At 35.1% G+C, this 19,642-nt stretch overlaps 1 protein-coding gene across 12 annotated transcripts in view; it reads right to left on the bottom strand.

Annotated features, from left to right (window-relative positions):
* LRBA (LPS responsive beige-like anchor protein) overlaps window positions 1-19,642 on the bottom strand; it is a 746,530-nt gene that overhangs the window by 225,231 nt on the left and 501,657 nt on the right. For all 12 annotated transcript variants that reach the window (XM_055550583.1, XM_055550584.1, XM_055550586.1 and 9 more), the window contains exons 41-42: window positions 3,804-3,921; window positions 1,518-1,620 (exon numbers count right to left, since the gene is read on the bottom strand). In XM_055550583.1, coding sequence (XP_055406558.1) covers window positions 1,518-1,620; window positions 3,804-3,921 — 221 coding nt within the window. The remainder of the gene's footprint in view (window positions 1-1,517; window positions 1,621-3,803; window positions 3,922-19,642) is intronic.

Genomic DNA, 19,642 nt, shown 5'->3' with positions numbered 1-19,642 from the left:
TTTTAGTTAATATGTTACATTTTGAGATAAAGGGTGAGGTGGGTTTTTTTTGTTTTTTTTTTTTTTTTGGTTTGTCTTTCTGTTTCTCTGTTTTTGTTGAAAAAAGCTATCTTTTCCCATCACCATATCTTGATACCTTTGTTGAAAATCAAATTGCTCATTTATGGATGGGTCCATTTCTGGACACTATTATATTCCATTGCTCTGTAAGTCTATTTTACAAAAATGTGAAACTCTACCAGTGAATGTAATTTTATATTAAGTCTTAAAATCAGATAAAGTCCTCCAAATTTTTCCATTTTAAAATTGTCTTAGCAATTCTAGATATTTGCATTTCCACTTAAATTTTAGAATCAGCTTGTCAATTTCTCCAAAACAGTCTTCTAGAATTTTGGATAGGCTTGCTTTGAACCTACAGATCTGTTTGGAGAAAACTAACATCTTACTTACATTGAGTCTTCCAATTCATGAACATGGTATAGTACAATTTTCCATTTTTAGGTTTCTTACAAACTGTGTTTGTAGTTTTCAGTGAACAATTCTCAATATATTTGCAAATACACCCATAGTTATTTAATTTTTTTATATTATTTAAACCATATTTTCAGTTTCCAATTGTTCATTGCTATATAAGAATAAAAGTATGTCTGCTGCAAAACAGGTAAATTCATTTATGAGTTCTAATAGCTTTTTTCCTTTTTGAAAATTTTTGCAGTTTCCTCAGTAATTTCACATTAAGTATATATACTAATGAAGACAGTTTCATGTCTTCATTTTCAATCAAGATGGTCTTTAATTTCCTTTCTGGAAAGCCTTTTTGTGGATTTGGAATTCAGGTAATGCTGGCTTACAGGATTACTTGGGAAACTTATCCTTCTTTTCTATTATCTGTAAGAGTTTTCCGAGAAATTGTGTCACTTCATTAAACATTTGATAGAATTTGCCAGTGAAACCATTTGCGCTAGGTATTTTCCCTGTTAGAAGGTTTTAAGCTACAAATTCAATTTCCTCGGTAAAGTTATTAAAGCTATTCACTTTCATTAGTGAGATTTTACAGTTTGTATCTTTCATGGAATCTGCCGATTCATCGAAGTTGTCTAAATTTGTTCGTAATATTTCCTTATTTTTAAAATATCTATAGGATCTGTAGTGATATTCCTTCTCTAATTCTGATATTAGCATTTTGTGTCTTTTGTCATAAGCCTTATATATATATTTACTACTCTTATTAATCTTTTCAGAGAAACAATTTTTCATTGCATTGATTTTTCTTTATTGTTTTTGTTTCCCTTTTCACTGATGTTCTGATTTTATTGCTTTCGTTTTTCAGATTAGTTTCATTTACATTTGTTCCTCTTTTTTGAGCTTCTTCGGACAGAAGTTTGGTTGACTCAAAATGATACACTAACAATTACCATTTAAAATGAATCATAAAACAGAAGGTCATGCATTTCAAAACAAATTAGAGAAATATTATTACAGATTATTTTCCATATTTTTTTCATATAAAACAGTACCTGGTTTGAGGCAATCCAAAACTGGTTCCAATGCCAACACGAGGTAGATAGTTAACCACTTTCTTTACTGTTGCAGGGTCTGGGAAGTTGAACATTATAGCAACTAGGAAAAATAATTTTTAAAAGTCAGAATGAAATATGGGTGCCTTTCTGAAAAACTGATTTCTTGGTACAGTAAAATACTTACTCTTAGTTCAGGTATCTACTCAATAGAAGTTTTATAGTATTAGTTTTATCACAGCATATATGAAGTTTAAGCATTAATATGCCAGAGATGATATTTTTTTTTTACTCATAGAATGTTCCTTCTCTAAATACTATCAGGACTAATAACTATTGCTGCATTAATGTGACACGAAGTTGAGATTTTATCCAGCTACAATTCTGAATTTACAAAGTTGCATTTTGGCAAGTTAAAAATACACCTATAAATTTCTATAAAAAATTTAAGATTATATACTCAAGAATCTAATATACTTAACCTATAGCTACTAAATTGTCAGTTGTATTTACTTCTAATCTTCAACTTAAAAAATATTCTCTTGTAATTTATACAAATTTTTGTATTTTTTTGTAGTTTATGTAAATATTATATAAACATATAATGCAGTGCTTTTTGTTTATGCTTTGTATGTTCACATAATCCAGAACAATGTGTGACCTGAAGAAAATTTTTTCCTCCATGGTCAATAATCAAATGTTTTTTAATCATTTTTATTTGAATAATTACATACTTTGAGAACATTATATGTAACTGTAGGTATCATAACTGTACATCATATATATAAATACACTCAGTATATAAATGTTAATTTATGACAGTGATGTACAAAATTTTATCCTTAAAAAGTATGACAATAACAAAGTCATAAAATCATGGCAGAGAATTTAGAAGATAGTACTTTGGTCAGTCCTGAAATTTTAATCATATTAACTTTTGTATCAAAACCATAAATTATCTACAAATATTCATCTAGAACCTTCTTTTCTACCTTACCTGAAAAAATACTATGGGCCAAAAATTTTTATCAATGTCAGTGTAATTTTTAAACAGTGACATTACAATATTTTTTAGGTAAATAAGTATATGATCATGCACTAAGCAGCTAAAATATATTTAGAACTATCATATACATATCCAACAAAAGTTTTTCATAAGCCATTCTTACATATCCACTATTACATTGACTACAGGAGGGGAAAAAAAGGAAAAACTCAGATTATGGCAGGTGACCAAGGCCATAATGAAAAGGCAATAGAAAAACACACAAAGATACACAGCAAAGATGCTTAAGAAATTTTAAAGAAGGAAAATGAATAAGATGAGCAAGTAATAAATATTGTGAGGTGAAAACCCATTTGGGACAGTAAGAATGTAGACTGAACTAAAGTGTAAAACATTCACTTGATTATTTACCTGAAAGAATAATGTTTACATTAGAAAAAGTGGTAAGTGTGTAGAAGAAGACCAAATACGGAAGGAAAAAACATCTTTTCCTAAAGAAATCTGTATTCCCTAGAGACACATGATTTCATTAAAAAAAGAAAGTATGCATGGAATATACATGATGTGCAGATTTTTAAATGAAAACTTGTAGATTACAGAAAAATATGAAAACTTAAAAATCTACTTAAATAAAATAAGCATGTACAATAAATCACAAGATTTTACATATTCTCGCTTGTAAACCTCCACTCATACCCCACAATGCTTTCCTTTCAAGTTCACCTTGTCCCTCCTTCTAATCTTAATGAATTTCACCAAGCTCAATTCTAAACCCACAAATTGAATTTTAGTTCTTTCAAGAATGAGGTAATACAAAGCAACCAGGACAGTTCAGTACCATCTTCTGATGGTCCTTTATAAATGGCAATAGATTAGACAAAAAAATTAAATAAATGTATGAATTATTTGATTACCCTCTCCCCTCTTGAAATGCAGCCACCTTTCAGAAGGAGTTTAAGCATCAGAGCACTGCTGAGGATACCAAAACTCGACAACTGATTAAAAGGGTACTTATCCCCCATATTTATAAAGTCCTCCACTAGTCTGTGATTTGGCCAGAAAAATAAGATACTGGAGATAATTCTAAGAATAACCAAAGGGGTATAAACTATAAAGATGCACGTAGTTCAAAAAAGAGGTCAGTAATGCAGAGAGTAGGCTACACAATTCTATTCAAATAGAAACAATACAGAACGGAAACAATATGGTATATTCAAAATGAAATCTTAAGGAGATGGAGGTTAGCTCTGTAACAACATACATCTGCAACATCATCTTACCTCTGTTTGCCATAAAGATCTCCAGGGCTGTATTTTGCAAAAGATAACGACGAGAAAAGATCGATCGTATCTCTGAGAACAGCCATTTCCCATGCAGCCCTTCTGTATATGCCAGGATCTAGTGAAGAAAAAGAGAATCCCAAGTAAGTACAACAGAATCTTTCTGTTCTTTCCCCCAATTAAAATACAGAAGTCCTTATTAAGAAAAATTATTTCTAAAAAATGAATAAACAGTTACGGAAATAATTTGGAGGGTGACTCAAAACTCAATTGAAATTCATGAAAAAGGTGTTTAAATAAAACAACAGAACAAAACTGTAGCACATCTATTTTTATAAATATATTTGGGGGCTTTTTAAGGCAATGATGTCATTTATTGCTTTTCAGGAAATACATATAGCATTACTGATTGATTTTTGAGTCATATTATATTATAGAAATAAAATATTAGACAAACTTTAAAAAGAAGAAAGACCTCAAAAGAATGTCCTACATGCTTATAGATCACATATAAAATTCAGTTTCATATAATATATCCAGAAATACTTTTTATATACTTTAAAATTACAAATTTAAGTTCATACCTTCAAAAAATCACAGTTATAGGTTCACTGTTAAGGCAACAGTCACTCATTCAGAAAGCACAAAGACCGACTGTATAAGAGGTTAAGCATCATTTTGTCACTGAAGCTAAACACAAACCTGCAAATGAACTCAGCATAATCTCTCTATGGAGTAGGTGGTTGTCAGAGTAACTTGTTACAAATTCTTGTCATCCCATGTGACAGACGCAATGGCTTAGAATTCTTTGCAAACTCAAAGTAATCCTGTCTTTAGTACTAAACCACTTTGTTGCTTTGTTATTCAAGCTTTGTTTTTTAAAAAGTTCATTTCAAAAGCTTAATTATGAAGGTGTTAAAGGAAAACCAGACTTGGAATTTCTCCACACTAGTACTTTACAGAATATTAATAAATAAAATGAGATGGATGTGCTATCAAACACTGATGAAAATTCGTGAAAGCAAATTAAGTTAAACAACTAAGATAAATCTCTCAAAAGTAACCACCATTAAAAAATACAAATAAAATGACATTTGTATATGATATTACACTCTAAGGACAAAAATGGGATAACTAAAGAGGAAAAATAATGAAAGTTAAGAATTTATCCTACATAAATGCTGTCTACTTTATATTTCCATCTTCTAGATCTTAATTATAAAAAATCTATAATACTTAATGCAAAATACAAGGGTTTCATTTTTTTTTTTTAAGAGGGCAACATTACTTAGATTTTTCTACAGAAAATATTCTATTTCTGGCACCACAGCGTCTAGAAATGAAAGAATGGGCACAACTCCTAGGTTCAGTGCTTTCTGAAAAACCAAAACCAAACAACAATTCAAAATTCCAAACAAGTAATTACACTTTCAGTTTTAAAACAGGTGAGAAAGAAAATCCTTCAAACTCTTTCATAGCCTATCAACTCTATCAATACCTATGTAAGTAAGATCAAGAAGATACTAACAGAAAAGAGGACACAATTTTGATCCTACTCAAGATTTTTTTAAACCAACCGTCACTTGTACCCCTTTTTCTCACCATAACCAGTAGGTCCTAGGCTCCGGAGTTTGCAGTGGCCTCCTGACTGGTCTCTCTCCTTCTAATCTTACCTGGAGAAACTACTACAACTAGAGGAGTCAGAGAAAATAGCTTTTTTAATATAAATCAGATCCTATCTCTTGTGTACTTAATACCACGCAGTGGCTCCGCAGTACATGGCATAGTCAACTCTGAGTGGTGCTCAGTCGCTTTAGTCGTGTCCAACCCTGTGCAACCCTACGGACTGCAGCCTGCGAGGCTCCTCTGTCCATGGGATTCTCCGGGCAAGAATACTGGAGTGGGCTGCCATTCCCTTCTCCAGGGGACCTTCCCGACCCAGGGATTGAACCTGGCATCTCTTACATCTCCTGCATTGGCAGGCAGGTTCTCTACTGCTAGTGGCACCTGGGAAGCCCAATAATCACTGAAGTTCTTCAACAGATCAGATCAGATCAGTCGCTCAGTCGTGTCCAACTCTTTGCGACCCCATGAATCGCAGCATGCCAGGCCTCCCTGTCCATCACCAACTCCCGGAGTTCACTCAGACTCACGTCCATCGAGTCAGTGATGCCATCCAGCCATCTCATCCTCTGTCGTCCCCTTCTCCTCCTGCCCCCAATCCCTCCCAGCATCAGAGTCTTTTCCAATGAGTCAACTCTTCGCATGAGGTGGCCAAAGTACCGGAGTTTCAGCTTTAGCATCATTTCTTCCAAAGAATCCCAGGGCTGATCTCCTTCCGAATGGACTAGCTGGATCTCCCTGCAGTCCAAGGGACTCTCAAGAGTCTTCTCCAACATCACAGTTCAAAAGCATCAATTCTTCGGCGCTCAGCCTTCTTCACAGTCCAACTCTCACACCCATACATGACCACAGGAAAAACCATAGCCTTGACTAGACAGACCTTTGTTGGCAAAGTAATGTCTCTGCTTTTGAATCTGCTATCTAGGTTGGTCATAACTTCCAAGGAGCAAGCGTCTTTTAATTGCATGGCTGGCTGCAGTCACCATCTGTAGTGATTTTGGAGCCCAGAAAAATAAAGTCTGACACTGTTTCCACTGTTTCCCCATCTATTTCCCATTAAGTGGTGGGACCGGATGCCATGATCTTCGTTTTCTGAATGTTGAGCTTTAAGCCAACTTTTTCACTCTCCACTTTCACTTTCATCAAGAGGCTTTTGAGTTCCTCTTCACTTTCTGCCATAAGGGTGGTGTCATCTGCATATCTGAGGTTATTGATATTTCTCCCGGCAATCTTGATTTCAGCTTGTGTTTCTTCCAGTCCAGCGTTTCTCATGATGTACTCTGCATGTAAGTTAAATAAACGGGGTGACAATATACAGCCTTGACGAACTCCTTTTCCTATTTGGAACCAGTCTGTTGTTCCATCTGGGATTGTCTGATGAGCCCAACTCATTCTTCATCAGGGCCTTTATATGTGCTTTCTCCTCTGCTCAGACTGTTCTCCCAGATCTTCACGTGGCTGGCTTATCCTCACAATCAGCTGCTGCTGCTGCTAAGTCGCTTCAGTTGTGTCCGAGTCTGTGCAACCCCATAGACAGCAACCCACCAGGCTCCGCCGTCCCTGGGATTCTTTAGGCAAGAATACTGGAGTGGGTTTCCATTTCCTTCTCCAATGCATGAAACTGAAAAGTGAAAGTGAAGTCGCTCAGTCGTGTCCGACTCTTAGTGACCCCATGGGCTGCAGCCCACCAGGCTCCTCCGTCTATGGGGTTTTCCAGGCAAGAGTACTGGAGTGGGGTGCCATCGCCTTCTCCCCTCACATTCAGATATCCCCTCAAATGTCACCTCATTAGAGAAGCCACAGGATCCAACCCCACTTCTGCCACTATCACCTCATCCCATCCCAAACTCATCAGATTTCCTTCATAACACTTATTTATTACCACCAGAAATTACATTATTCCCTCACTTCTCTTTTGCCTGTCTTCAGCACTAAAATACTGGAATCTAAGTTCTACTGGGACAAAGGTTTTTGAATGTACTCTATGTTCATCTTCTATAACAAGCTCTTACACAAAGGAGAAATTTTTGAATGATTAAATGAGTGAACGAATGGCAACCAAAACTCCATATATGATCCACATTAATTTTGTTTGGGCCATATTATATTTCCCCAAAATTTCAAGTAGTTGAAAACACTTGAGAAAAGGGTTATTTATAAAAACAGTCAGATCTATGGCTCCTCAGGGGAAAAAATGGAGCATCTGTCAAGCCTAGGTCTATATACGCCACTTAGCACCACTGAAAGGCATTCTCCATTTTCAAACAATCTCTACACACTCACTTATTTACTATTATCTGCCTAGTTTACAGTGGTGGTTGAGTTTGTCATTTTTAACTTATCAAGTAACAGAGAATCCAATATACGTTCTGTAACACTTCTGGTCCAATCTATCCACCATTTGTGAAGAAAAGGAGACTTAGTTAAATACTTAATAGGAAGTTCCTTGGAAAGTAGCAAAGCCTGGCTTCCTCCCAGGTTGTCTAGTCTCAACCTTCCAGAGCCTACTTATATGATACACTGTCACATTTCTAAAAGAGTTCAAACATCTGTTAAACTAGAACTTGTCAGAAATTTTAATCAACTACATTTTTCTCCCTGTACTTGTGTTAAAAGTGAAAGAGGAAAATCAAACAAGAATAAACAACAAAGCTTTAGGCTCCAAGCTCTGTCATATACTAAAAATACCACACAATGGTCTGAAAATTCTACCTCTTGTATCTATAGAGCTATGTAATAAGACTTGTTGCTTAATATGGTGACAGCCAATCATTGCAAGATCACGGACATGCAATCTAAAGATTTAATTATTAGTATTTTCTAGAATATCTCAATTACTAAGAGGAGTAAGAACACTAAAACATTATTATACTATTTTTAATGTAATAGTTTTCCAATCAATGAAAATATTCCATTTATATCCCATTCCTTTAAGCAACATAGGCATTTTAAAAATATACTTGAAATACAGCAAGTGGCATGGCCCTTAAACTTTGTTTTATTACCAAATGTCAATCTTACTCCAAACGACAGAAAATGACATAAGCTCCATGGAACCACCCTGAAACTTATAAAATACTAATACTTTGCCATACTGTTGTATAGATTTTAAAAATGTATTAAGTATTATAGATAATATTGAAATTCCCATATATAACCCTTCCTGATTCCACTCTCCTTCTTCATCAGAGCCAATCACTATCCGTGTTTTGAGGTTTAGCATTACCATATAAATTTTTATTCTATTAGTATATATGTATCTACAAATAATATCCAGAATTGTTCTACATGTTTGCAAACCTGATGTAAATGGTATTATACTGAATGGATGACAGTGTGTTTTCAGAGTTAAACGTAAGAAGGTAAAGTAATGTTTTGAAACTGAAGAGACACAGAAACAGGAGGAGAGATAGAAAATTATTTAAAACTGCCAAAGCTATCAGCATTTAAAATCTTACAGATAAAATCAGACCAACTTAAAAAAGAACAACCAATGAAAATCTGTACTTAACGTCAGGATAGTGGGATTTAAAATAGAAACAAAGAATCTCTTAACTAAGAGAATTACTAGCTGAAATTGATATAATAACATTTCTTTAAAGTATTCATTAGGAAAAGGTGTCAGTACTGAGAAGCAGCTGCGACCTAGCTAAGCAAGAGGTTTATTTCTTACTGGAATAGTATATTCCTGGTCTGAGGCTTCACTTCAAAGTCTCTGGAGTTCAATTAAAACTGGATTAGGTAGAAGCAGACCCTTCTTTGGGACTTTCTGTTCACTGAAACTCTCCTTACACTGACAGCACCCTAGACAGAGGTCTAGCCCTCCAATGAATCGGTTACTATGGAAACCGTATCATTACCATTGCTCCGCAGTTATGACCCCAAGTCTAGAATAGCTTGAAAGCTTCAGCCCTCAGCACTCTCTTCGAATGTTTTCCATCTTGTTTCAATATCGTTAGTATTATTATTAGTGAATTCAACTTTCATTTTAATAATTTATTTGAATAAACATAGTTTATTGGTCAAATGTTAACAAGAGGAACAAAAGAAATCATTTATATGTATATATACTCTCACACATATAAATGCATATATACTATTTCTTTACATTAAAATATCAAACATATTTTCTTTAAAATTTTATCTAAAAATTGTGACTCTGTAAAAGAATTTTGCCCAAATAAACCTACCTTTTCCCCTACACTTCAAATAGTATATATGTGAAATACATGTGAAAATTTCTTCACCCTGTTGCATTAATTGGCTAGAGAGAAAGTACTTTTCACCTTTAACCATTCATTTTGAAAAGCTAAAGAATTTATCCAAATAACACTTCCACTTTTCTCATCCTCATGGAAGGATAAAAAACAAAAATCTGTATTATTTACTGCCCAACAACATGATACCCTTATTTAATGAATGTTAGATATGTTCAAAAAATAGATTTTAAAGTAGTCTCTGAAAACATAGCCATATTTGTTCCATTTAAGTAGAGAAATAAGGCTTTCTTCTTAAACCCTACCCTCAATAAATTTTATATTTTTTCAAATTCTTTTAAAGGGAAAGATATTAAAAAGTGATTGAAAAATATCACAAAAAATATTTGAGAGTCTGCACCTGTAGAATCAATAAAAAGTGTTTTTTAAAACACTATTCTTAATGTTTAAAGCTCGTACTGCATATTGTAGACTCAATATTCATCAATTTTTGGAGAGATTTTACTCTTTCAGAGAATTACATACTAATTTCAAAAGAATTCAGTAACAAAAAAGTAAAATCAAATAATACAAAGAAACAATAAGACTTAAAATTTCAGAACAAAATCATTTCCAAAATATATGGATATATATTTAACATTAAAAATTTTTTTTAAACTTAGTATACAAAATATAAGCTAATCAAGTCATCAATCAATCAATGATACCACAGTTAGAAAATATTCTTATCTCATTTTCATGAGCATAATTATAAATCAGTCACAAGGATTGTATCTTAATGTGGAAAATGGTAAATATTTGAAATAATAAAAATGAAAACACATGTTATAAAATGCACTAGTCTAAATACAGTCTATCAATCTGCCACTAAACACATGTGCAAATATATTTTATTTACAGTAATTGCAATTTTAACAAAACAGTTGAAAGTAATTGTAATCAAGTATTTTAAAGCTGCACCACTCTATTATTAACATAGTTTTTAGATTTTGCTGCACATAATTTTCTCTGAAAATTGATATCAAAGCATAGTAATAAATTTATTTTAATATTGAATACCGGTTAGTTTAAGGATGTTCTTCATCACCATTATTTAAATATAAATTCTTAAACAAAACTTAGATGTCTCTTTGAATTGAAAAATAGCATATACTTGACTCTGTTAGAAATTTTAAAGTGGCAATTTTGTTAAATATATATCCATTAACACACAGATTGTCCTCAAACTTGGAAAAAATGACAACAAAAGTATAAAAGTTATGAATATAAGAGAAAATTACCTTTTAAATTAATTATGAGTTATTTTATATTTTTCATCTATATAGTAAATTTCCTCCTGCTTACTGGTACTATGATGCAGTATTCTCCTTAGTATTTTCATGGGTGACAAATTCAATTAAACATATTCATTACTCTAATGTTCTACTTGGCAGTTTAGTCGGTATGAAAAATTAAAAATATATAAATAAAATGCTGTGTGACCTCTGTATTGATTGGGCTAAAACGGCTTTAGCCTGGGTGTGGACGATGGGGCATCTGGGAGGGGCGAGAAGGGAGCACACAAACACATACACTCTTATGTTTTCTCTTCCAATTACTGAGGGAGATGATAAAACCACAGCAAATGATGTATCAGCTCATTTTATCTTATCGCTTTGGGGCTAGGTGACAATGAAGTTCATATTTCACTGACTCCCATTGAAGATTGTGAAAATTACTTGCCCTCATGACCTGAAATTTCACTAGAAGACAGAAATTTCTCTTCTGCAAAGTAATGCAATTTTTCAGATGTCAACCTTTAGCCCAGCTTTAAAAATTAATTTCATTTATATTAACCAATGATATTGATATTTTCACAGAACGCTCTTTGATACATGAAGCACAGACTGGCAAATTGATGTTGCTTTAGATGGGTAAAACTATTTTATTTTAAGCTGCAATGGCAGACAGATTTATAGCAAACTGAAATTCCCATTTCATAATTTAATATTTGTGCTGGAGCAGAGAACCTTTAAGCCCTTGGCCTGTAAATAATTCAGACTCAGTTGGTTCTTTTATTTTCAATATTCTTCAGCTTAGATAATTTGCATTCTAAATGATGTTTCATAAAAGCCACCTCTTACTGAACTAACATTTAATATATATATTAACAAGTCAAGAGCCAAGTACAGTAATGAATAAACAGAACAAAGAAGATATCTAGCCATCATCCAACTAATTTTTAGATTTTTAAAAATGTAAACTGTGTCTCCAATCTTATTTTTATGAAAGAAGAACCTAAATATACAAAAGAAGGATAATAAGGAATAATAATAAGCACACATGAATGTATCTTGCTTTCTTCTTCATGGCGCATAAAGGGCAAGGTACTAAATTTTGAGAAAAAGAATAAACAGGTGCGTAGCTGAATTAAAATAGAGATATTTGGATTTGGAGTTACTTTTTAAGATAAAAATATAATAAAAATAAAGCCACAGTGTCAATTTTATCATGAATGAGATGTGAAAGTGTTTGATTTCAGTATACAGATATAGAAATTACCTTGAATACATACAAAGAAAAATATAAGTATTTTGGAGTGGTAAAAATATTACTAAATAAATACAGTTATTAAAAAACTAAGGTATGTATACCTTATCAAGATTTTATTACCTTTATCCAGTAGAGTTTTGTTTAATTCAAATGCCTTGAGACAACAATCATTAGACCAAAACTCTTCATTTTATTAATAAGTAAGTTAAACATAAACATGCACTAATTTATCCATTAATCTATATTCTTAAAATTAGAAAAATGCCACACACACACAAAATATCTACAATTTAGATATTTTCTCCCCAAGATGGATTAATACCACTTTGCTTAACTTTCTATTTCCAAAATCACTTTTGCAAATTGTATACAAACAATATACATATTACTTTTTATTTAAAATATTTATAGCTAATTTTCCTTTCAGGTATGATATGGGGAAATGATAATATAAATGATACCTTATTTTTTCCATTTAAATTGAAAAGAATCCTAGTTACTTCTTAAAAGCTTGTGAGAATGACTGTTTTTGTCACTGAATTCAAGTTACAAAGTGTTTTTGCCTATTACTCTGTACACTGACTCTCTAAAGTCATGAACAAAAAGTTAAATTTAGATCAGCAATAATAAAATACTGCCTAATATTTAATGGGCTGGAATATTTTAAAACAAGCAATGGACACAACCTATCTTTCTTCTCGATGTCAATTCTTACTTGATGAACTTAATATCAATCCCAGATTGGTATCAAAGGCCCTCTCTACATACAGGAAGCAAATATCCAAATCAGAGTAATAGCAGCCTGTAGCTGGGCTTCCCAGGTGGCGCAGCAGTAAAGAATCCACCTGAAATGTAGGAGATGTGGGTTCAATCCCTGGGTCAGGAAGATCCCCAGGAGAAGAAAATGGCAACCCACTCCCTTGTTCTTGCCTGGAAAATACTATGGACAGGAGTCTAGTGGGCTACTGTTTACAGGGCTGCAAACATTCGGACAAAACTGAGCAACTGAGCACACAGCCTGTAGCTAGACTACTTATCTCTTTGTTGCAGATACAACATGGTTTAGTCATTGCAAGTTTCTCTGGTGACTAACCTATTTAACTAATTAAAGGAAAAACCTTCAATAAATTTGTTTCTGTTCTTCAAATATAGGACGGAAATAAAAAGGAAAAGGAAAACGTTACATTAGAACTCGATGCTAAAAGTAGGACACTTTCTTCCTAATTTGAGGGAAATACTTTTCCACTTTTTTTTTTAAATTTATTCCTCTTAAGTACTCAACTTGTTTGCTGCTGCTGCTGCTAAGTCGCTTCAGTCGTGTCTGACTCTGTGCGACCCCACAGACGGCAGCCCACCAGGCTCCGCCCTCCCTGGGATTCTCCAGGCAAGAACACTGGAGTGGGTTGCCATTTCCTTCTCCAATACATGAAAGTGAAAAGTGAAAGTGAAGTCACTATCGTGCCCAACTCTTAGCGACCCCATGGACTGCAGCCCACCAGGCTCCTCCATCCATGGGATTTTCCAGGCAAGAGTACTGGAGCGTGTTGCCATTGCCTTCTCGGACTCAACTTGTTTAGCTGGAGCCAATTATAAATGAGTAGTACAGGCTCCTATTTGCTTCCATGTTAAAGCATGAAACTGAATACTGGGCTCCTATTCTGCTTCAGATACAGTCTTTCAAAAAGTTATTTTCTTAAAGGACACATATTCCAGAGAACATTATGAATGCTACTTAAATAAGATTTGGAGGTTAATATGATTCCATTGTGTAACTCTGTACACGAGTTCCTGCTTGCCTACAGCTTCGTCAGACTAGGCCACTGGTCTCAGTCACCTTTCTATTCACATGTCAGATATGGTGCCAGGAACATGGAAGACACTGACTGACAGATGGAAAGCCAGCCCAACCTCACCAACCACATACAGTCTAAGGCTCTGGGAACGCATGAGCACAAACACAGCAGAAAGCAAGGACAGACAGAAAAACGAAAGGGAAAGCTACAACACAACATTTTAAAAAAATCAAATTGAACAGTCAGTATATTTCAACTTCTGACCAAGATGGAGTAACAGGGACTGGACTTACCCTTGTACATAAATAATATTTAAAATAGATACTACATGTGGAAAAAAAAAAAAAACTGTCTTAAGAGCTCAAACGCCAAGTAATGAACAACAACGAACTCTGAGAGACCGGACAAAGAGTGGTGACACCAGCTACCACCCCAACTCCCTGCCGCAGAAGACTGCCAGCTCCAGGCAGGCAGAAGAAATACGATAGGAACACAGTGGTCTCGTACAGTAGGGAAAACAGCTTGAAGCACTATAAGATCAAGAGGCTAAAACTGCAAGGATGAGTAGCAGATGAGAGAAGGCTGAAAAGTAACATTACCCCTGAGATCTGCAGTCTTCAGCTGAGACCTGATCAGCTTAAGAAAACAACTGAAGGCCAGTAAAAGAATCATTCCACCAAATTACAGGGTACAATACCCAGAGCTCACAAAAGCAGAGCAAAAAACAATCTCATACTACATCGAGCACTGGTTAGAGTGCTCAGAAGGGTTTTGCCTTAGTAGTGGGGAAAAATTAGACTAGACTAAATGCTGCTCTGGTCCTGCCTAACAAACCTTAACAGCACCATCCGCATGGACCAAACTACTTCCAAGGTACTTAGTTGTGTCCTAGAATGACAGACTAACATATTTATAGAACACAAAAATATCTACAACACAACAGGGTAAAATTCACAACTGGAATTTAATTCATAAATAATAGGCCTGAGTAAAAATCAGGAAAAGATAACCCATAATGAGAAGAGAAATTACAAAAATGACAGGATTATTGGTAAAGTACATCAAATCAGACAAAGTAGATATCAGAATTAAAAAATAAGAGAATATTAAAGAATTCCATTAACAGGATACTAACAGAATAATAGAGGGTCATTTCATTTGCAATGGCTGGGCTTCCCTGGTAGCTCAGATGGTAAAGAACCTGCCTGCAATGCAGGAGACCTGGGTTCAATCCCTGGATCGGGAAGATCCCCTGGAGAAGGGAATAATAACCCACTCTAGTATTCTTGTCTGGGGAATTCCACAGATAGACCACAGGGTTGCAAAGAGTAGGACAGGCCTGAGCAACGAACACTTTCACTTTCTTTCAGAGGGTCATTTCATTTGCAATGGTCATCATAACACCAGATCATTTCATCAAGAGGTCATAATTATCCTAATTGTTTCTGAAAGAATAGTAGAGCTTTAAAATATACAAAAGAAAACCTGAAACAAAACAAGAAATACATAAATCCACAATTACAAGCAGATTTCAACACTTTCCTTTCAATAATTGATAAAGAAAGGAGATGGAAAATCAGTAAAGATATAGAATATTTGACCATGAACAGAACAACAGTTGAATACACATTTACAAAGACAGTGCATACTATGGACCAAAAACCAAGCTGTGATAAATTTAGTAGATTCAAATCATATAAAGTTTGTGCACATGCTCAGTCGTGTCTGACTCTTTGTGACCCCATGGACTGTAGCCTGCAAAGCTCCTCTGTTCACAGAATGCTCCAGGCAAGAGCACTGGAGCAGGTTACCATTTCCTTCGCCAGGAATCTCCCTGAGCCAGGGACTGAGCCCACGTCTCGGTAAGCAGCTTCTTTATTAGTAGAGCCATCAGGAAAGCCCCATAAAGGCATATTCTCTGACAACAATGGAATTAAATTAGAAATCAGTAACACATTTTCTTCATTCCCAATATATGAAAATGAAACAGTACACTTATAAGAAACCCATGGGTCTGAGAAAAAAATGTTAGGTATTTTGAACTGAATACAAATAAAACCAGAACATAAAAAAATTGTGGAGTGCAGTTAAATTAGTGCTAAGAAGGAAATTCTAGCAATAAACACCTACATTAGTGGGAAACAGAAAAAGTCTATCAAAAATTCAGCTTCCACTTGAAAAAGTCAGGAAAAAATAACAGCAAATTAAACCCAAAGTAAGCAAAAGAAAAGAAATAAAATCAAAGTAAAAATCAATGACAGAGAAAACCAAGAAAGAGAGAAGAAAATAATCAATGACAAAAGATTGGTTCTTTTAAAAGACAGATACAATGTATAAGTCTCTAATCAGACTCATTAGGGAAAAAAGAGAAAATACACAAATTATGAAAACCAAGAATGATATAAGTATCAATATCAGCAGAGAAAAAGCATCACAATGGATTACACAGAGTGTAGTAATAAGAATACTACGAACAATAATAATAATGATAGTAAAAAGAATAATAAGGGAATACTATCTAGCCCTGGTGGGCTACAGTCTATGGGCTCACAAAGACTTGGACACCATTGAGCGATTAAGCACATTACATATAACTTCATATCACTAAATTGCACAATTCTTTCTGGTGGACAGATTATTTGAAAGACACAAACTACCAAAGCCCCCTCAAGAAGAAACATAACATGAATGGCATTATACTTATTAGAGAAACCAAATCAATAGTTTAACTCTTCCTATAAAGTCAACTCCAGGGCCAGGTGACTCCACTGGTGAATGCTACAAATATTTAAAGAAGAAACAGTACTAATGCTATACAAACTCTTCCAGAATACTTAAGAGGAGGAAATACTTGCCAACTTATTCTATTTCCCTATCCATATATTAAAACTAGACAAAAGCATTATGAGACAAGAAAATCCACGGGGCAGTCTCACTTAAATGTTTATATAATTTATTTGTCTTGAGACATTAAGGATGTTCTGTACAATAAGTAGACTCAAACTACCAAAAGAAGTTTTCCCACTCCTGTGCTTTCACAAATTATCCCTAAATGTATCCAACCACTCCCAACATTTCTCAAGAATGTCTACAACAACTTCCTTTTGTAATGCATTCCAATTTGACTTTCTTTGGATTTTACCAGAGTGGCTGAATTCTCAGCCTTCTCATTTTACACTGAGGGATTTCATCCATAACTACTGCTACTAACACCAAAGTTAACAGAGGTGCAAGAATAGACTGATAAGGCATTAGACATGATTAACTCTACATGGTAATATTTCAGGTATAACCTAAATCAAATCCCATACAATTAAATAGTGAAAGTGACAAATAGATTCACAGGATTAGATTGATAGAGTGCCTAAAGAACTATGGATGGAGGTTCGTGACATTTTATAGGAGACAGGGATCAAGACCATCCCCAAGAGAAAGAAATGTAAAAAGTCAAAATGGTTGTATGAGGAGGCCTTACAAACAGCTGAGAAAAGAAGAGAAGTGAAAGGCAAAGGAGAAAAGGAAAGATCTACCCATTTGAATGCAGAGTTCCAAAGATTAGCAAAGAGATAAGAAAGCCTTCCTCACTGATCAATGCAAAAAAATAGAGGAAAACAACAGAATGGGAAAGACTAGAGATCTCTTCAAGAAAATTAAGAGATACCAAGGGAACATTTCATGCAAAGATGGGCATGATAAAGGACAGAAATGGTATGGACCTAACAGAAACAGAAGATAGTAAGAAGAGGTGGCAAGAATACACAGAAGAACTGTACAAAAAAGATCTTCACGACCAAGATAATCACGATGGTGTGATCACTGACCTAGAGCCAGACATCCTGGAATATGAAGTCAAGTGGGCCTTAGGAAGCATCACTACAAACAAGCTAGTGGAGGTGATGGAATTCCAGTTGAGCTATTTCAAATCCTAAAAGATGATGCTGTCAAAGTGCTGCATTCAACATGCTAGCAAATTGGGAAAACTCAGTAGTGGCCACAGGACTGGAAAAGGTCATTTTTCACTCCAATCCCAAAGAAAGGCAATGCGAAAGAATGTCCAAACTACTGCACAATTGCACTCATCTCACAAGCTAGCAAAGTAATGCTCAAAATTCTCCAAGCCAGAACTGTGAACTCCAAGCGTGAACTGTGACCTTCCAGATGTCCAAGTGGAATTAGAAGAGGCAGAGGAACCAGAGACTAAATTGCCAACATCCACTGGCTCATCAAAAAGCAAGAGAGTTCCAGAAAAACATCTATTTCTGATTTATTGACTATGCTAACAAAAAAAGCCTTTGGCTGTGTTCAGCAAACTTCAGTTCAGTGGCTCAGTCGTGTCCAACTCTTTGTGACCCCATGGACTGCAACACGCCAGGTCTCCTTGTCAAACACCAACTTCTGCAGTTTAATCAAACTCATGTCCATCGAGTCAGTGATGCCATCGAGCCATCTCCATCCTCTGTCATCCCCTTCTCCTCCTGCCTTCAATCTTTCCCAGCATCAGGGTCTTTTCAAATGAGTCAGCTCTTTGCATCAAGTGGCCAAAGTACTGGAGCTTCAGCTTCAACATCAGTCCTTCCAATGAACACTCAGGACTGATCTCCTTTAGAATGGACTGGCTGGATATCCTTGCAGTACAATGTACTCTCAAGAGTCTTCTCCAACACTACAGTTCAAAAGCATCAATTCTTCAGTACTCAACTTTCCTTATAGTTCAACTCTCACATCCATACATGACTACTGGAAAAACCACAGCCTTGACTAGACAGACCTTTTTTAGCAAAGTAATGTCTCTGCTTTTTAATATGCTGTCTAGGCTGGTCATAACTTTCCTTCCAAGGAGTAAGCGTCTTTTAATTTCATGGCTATAGTCACCATCTGCAGTGATAATGGAGCCCAAAAAGATAAAGTCTGCCACTGTTTCCATTGTTTCCCCATCTATTTGCCATGAAGTGATGGGACCAGATGATATGATCTTAGTTTTCTGAATGGTGAGCTTTAAGCCAACTTTTTCACTCTCCTGTTTCACTTTCATCAAGAGGCTCTTCAGTTCTTCTTCGCTTTCTTCCATAAGGGTGGTGTCATCTGTATATCTGAGGTTATTGTATTTCTCCCAGTAATCTTGATTCTAGCTTGTGCTTCATTTGACTATGTGGATCACAAGAAACTATGGAAAATTCTGAAAGAAATGGGAATACCAGACCACCTGACCTGCCTCCAGAGAAATCTGTATGCAGATCAGGAAGCAACAGTTAGAACTGGACGTGGAACAACAGACTGGTTCCAAATAGGAAAAGGAGTACGTCCAGGCTGTATGCTGTCACCCTGCTTATTTAACTTATATGCAGAAGCACAAGCTGGAATCAAGATTGCTGGGGGGAAATATCAGTAACCTCAGATATGCAGATGACACCACCATAACGGTGGCCTCTTGGAAGAAAGTGAGGCAGAACTAAAGAGCGTCTTGATGAAAGTGAAACAGGAGAGTGAAAAAGTTGGCTTAAAACTCAACATTCAGAAAACTAAGATCATATCATCTGGTCCCATCACTTCATGGCAAATACATGGGGAAACAATGGAAACAGTGACAGACTTTTTTGGGCTCCAAAATCACTGCAGATGGTGAATGCAGCCATGAAATTAAAAGATGCTTGCTCCTTGGAAGAAAAGCTATGAC

Source organism: Bubalus kerabau, chromosome 16 (assembly GCF_029407905.1).
Source record: "Bubalus kerabau isolate K-KA32 ecotype Philippines breed swamp buffalo chromosome 16, PCC_UOA_SB_1v2, whole genome shotgun sequence".
NCBI classification, from domain to species: domain Eukaryota; kingdom Metazoa; phylum Chordata; class Mammalia; order Artiodactyla; family Bovidae; genus Bubalus; species Bubalus kerabau.
This window is presented reverse-complemented; position numbering and strand designations above follow the sequence as displayed.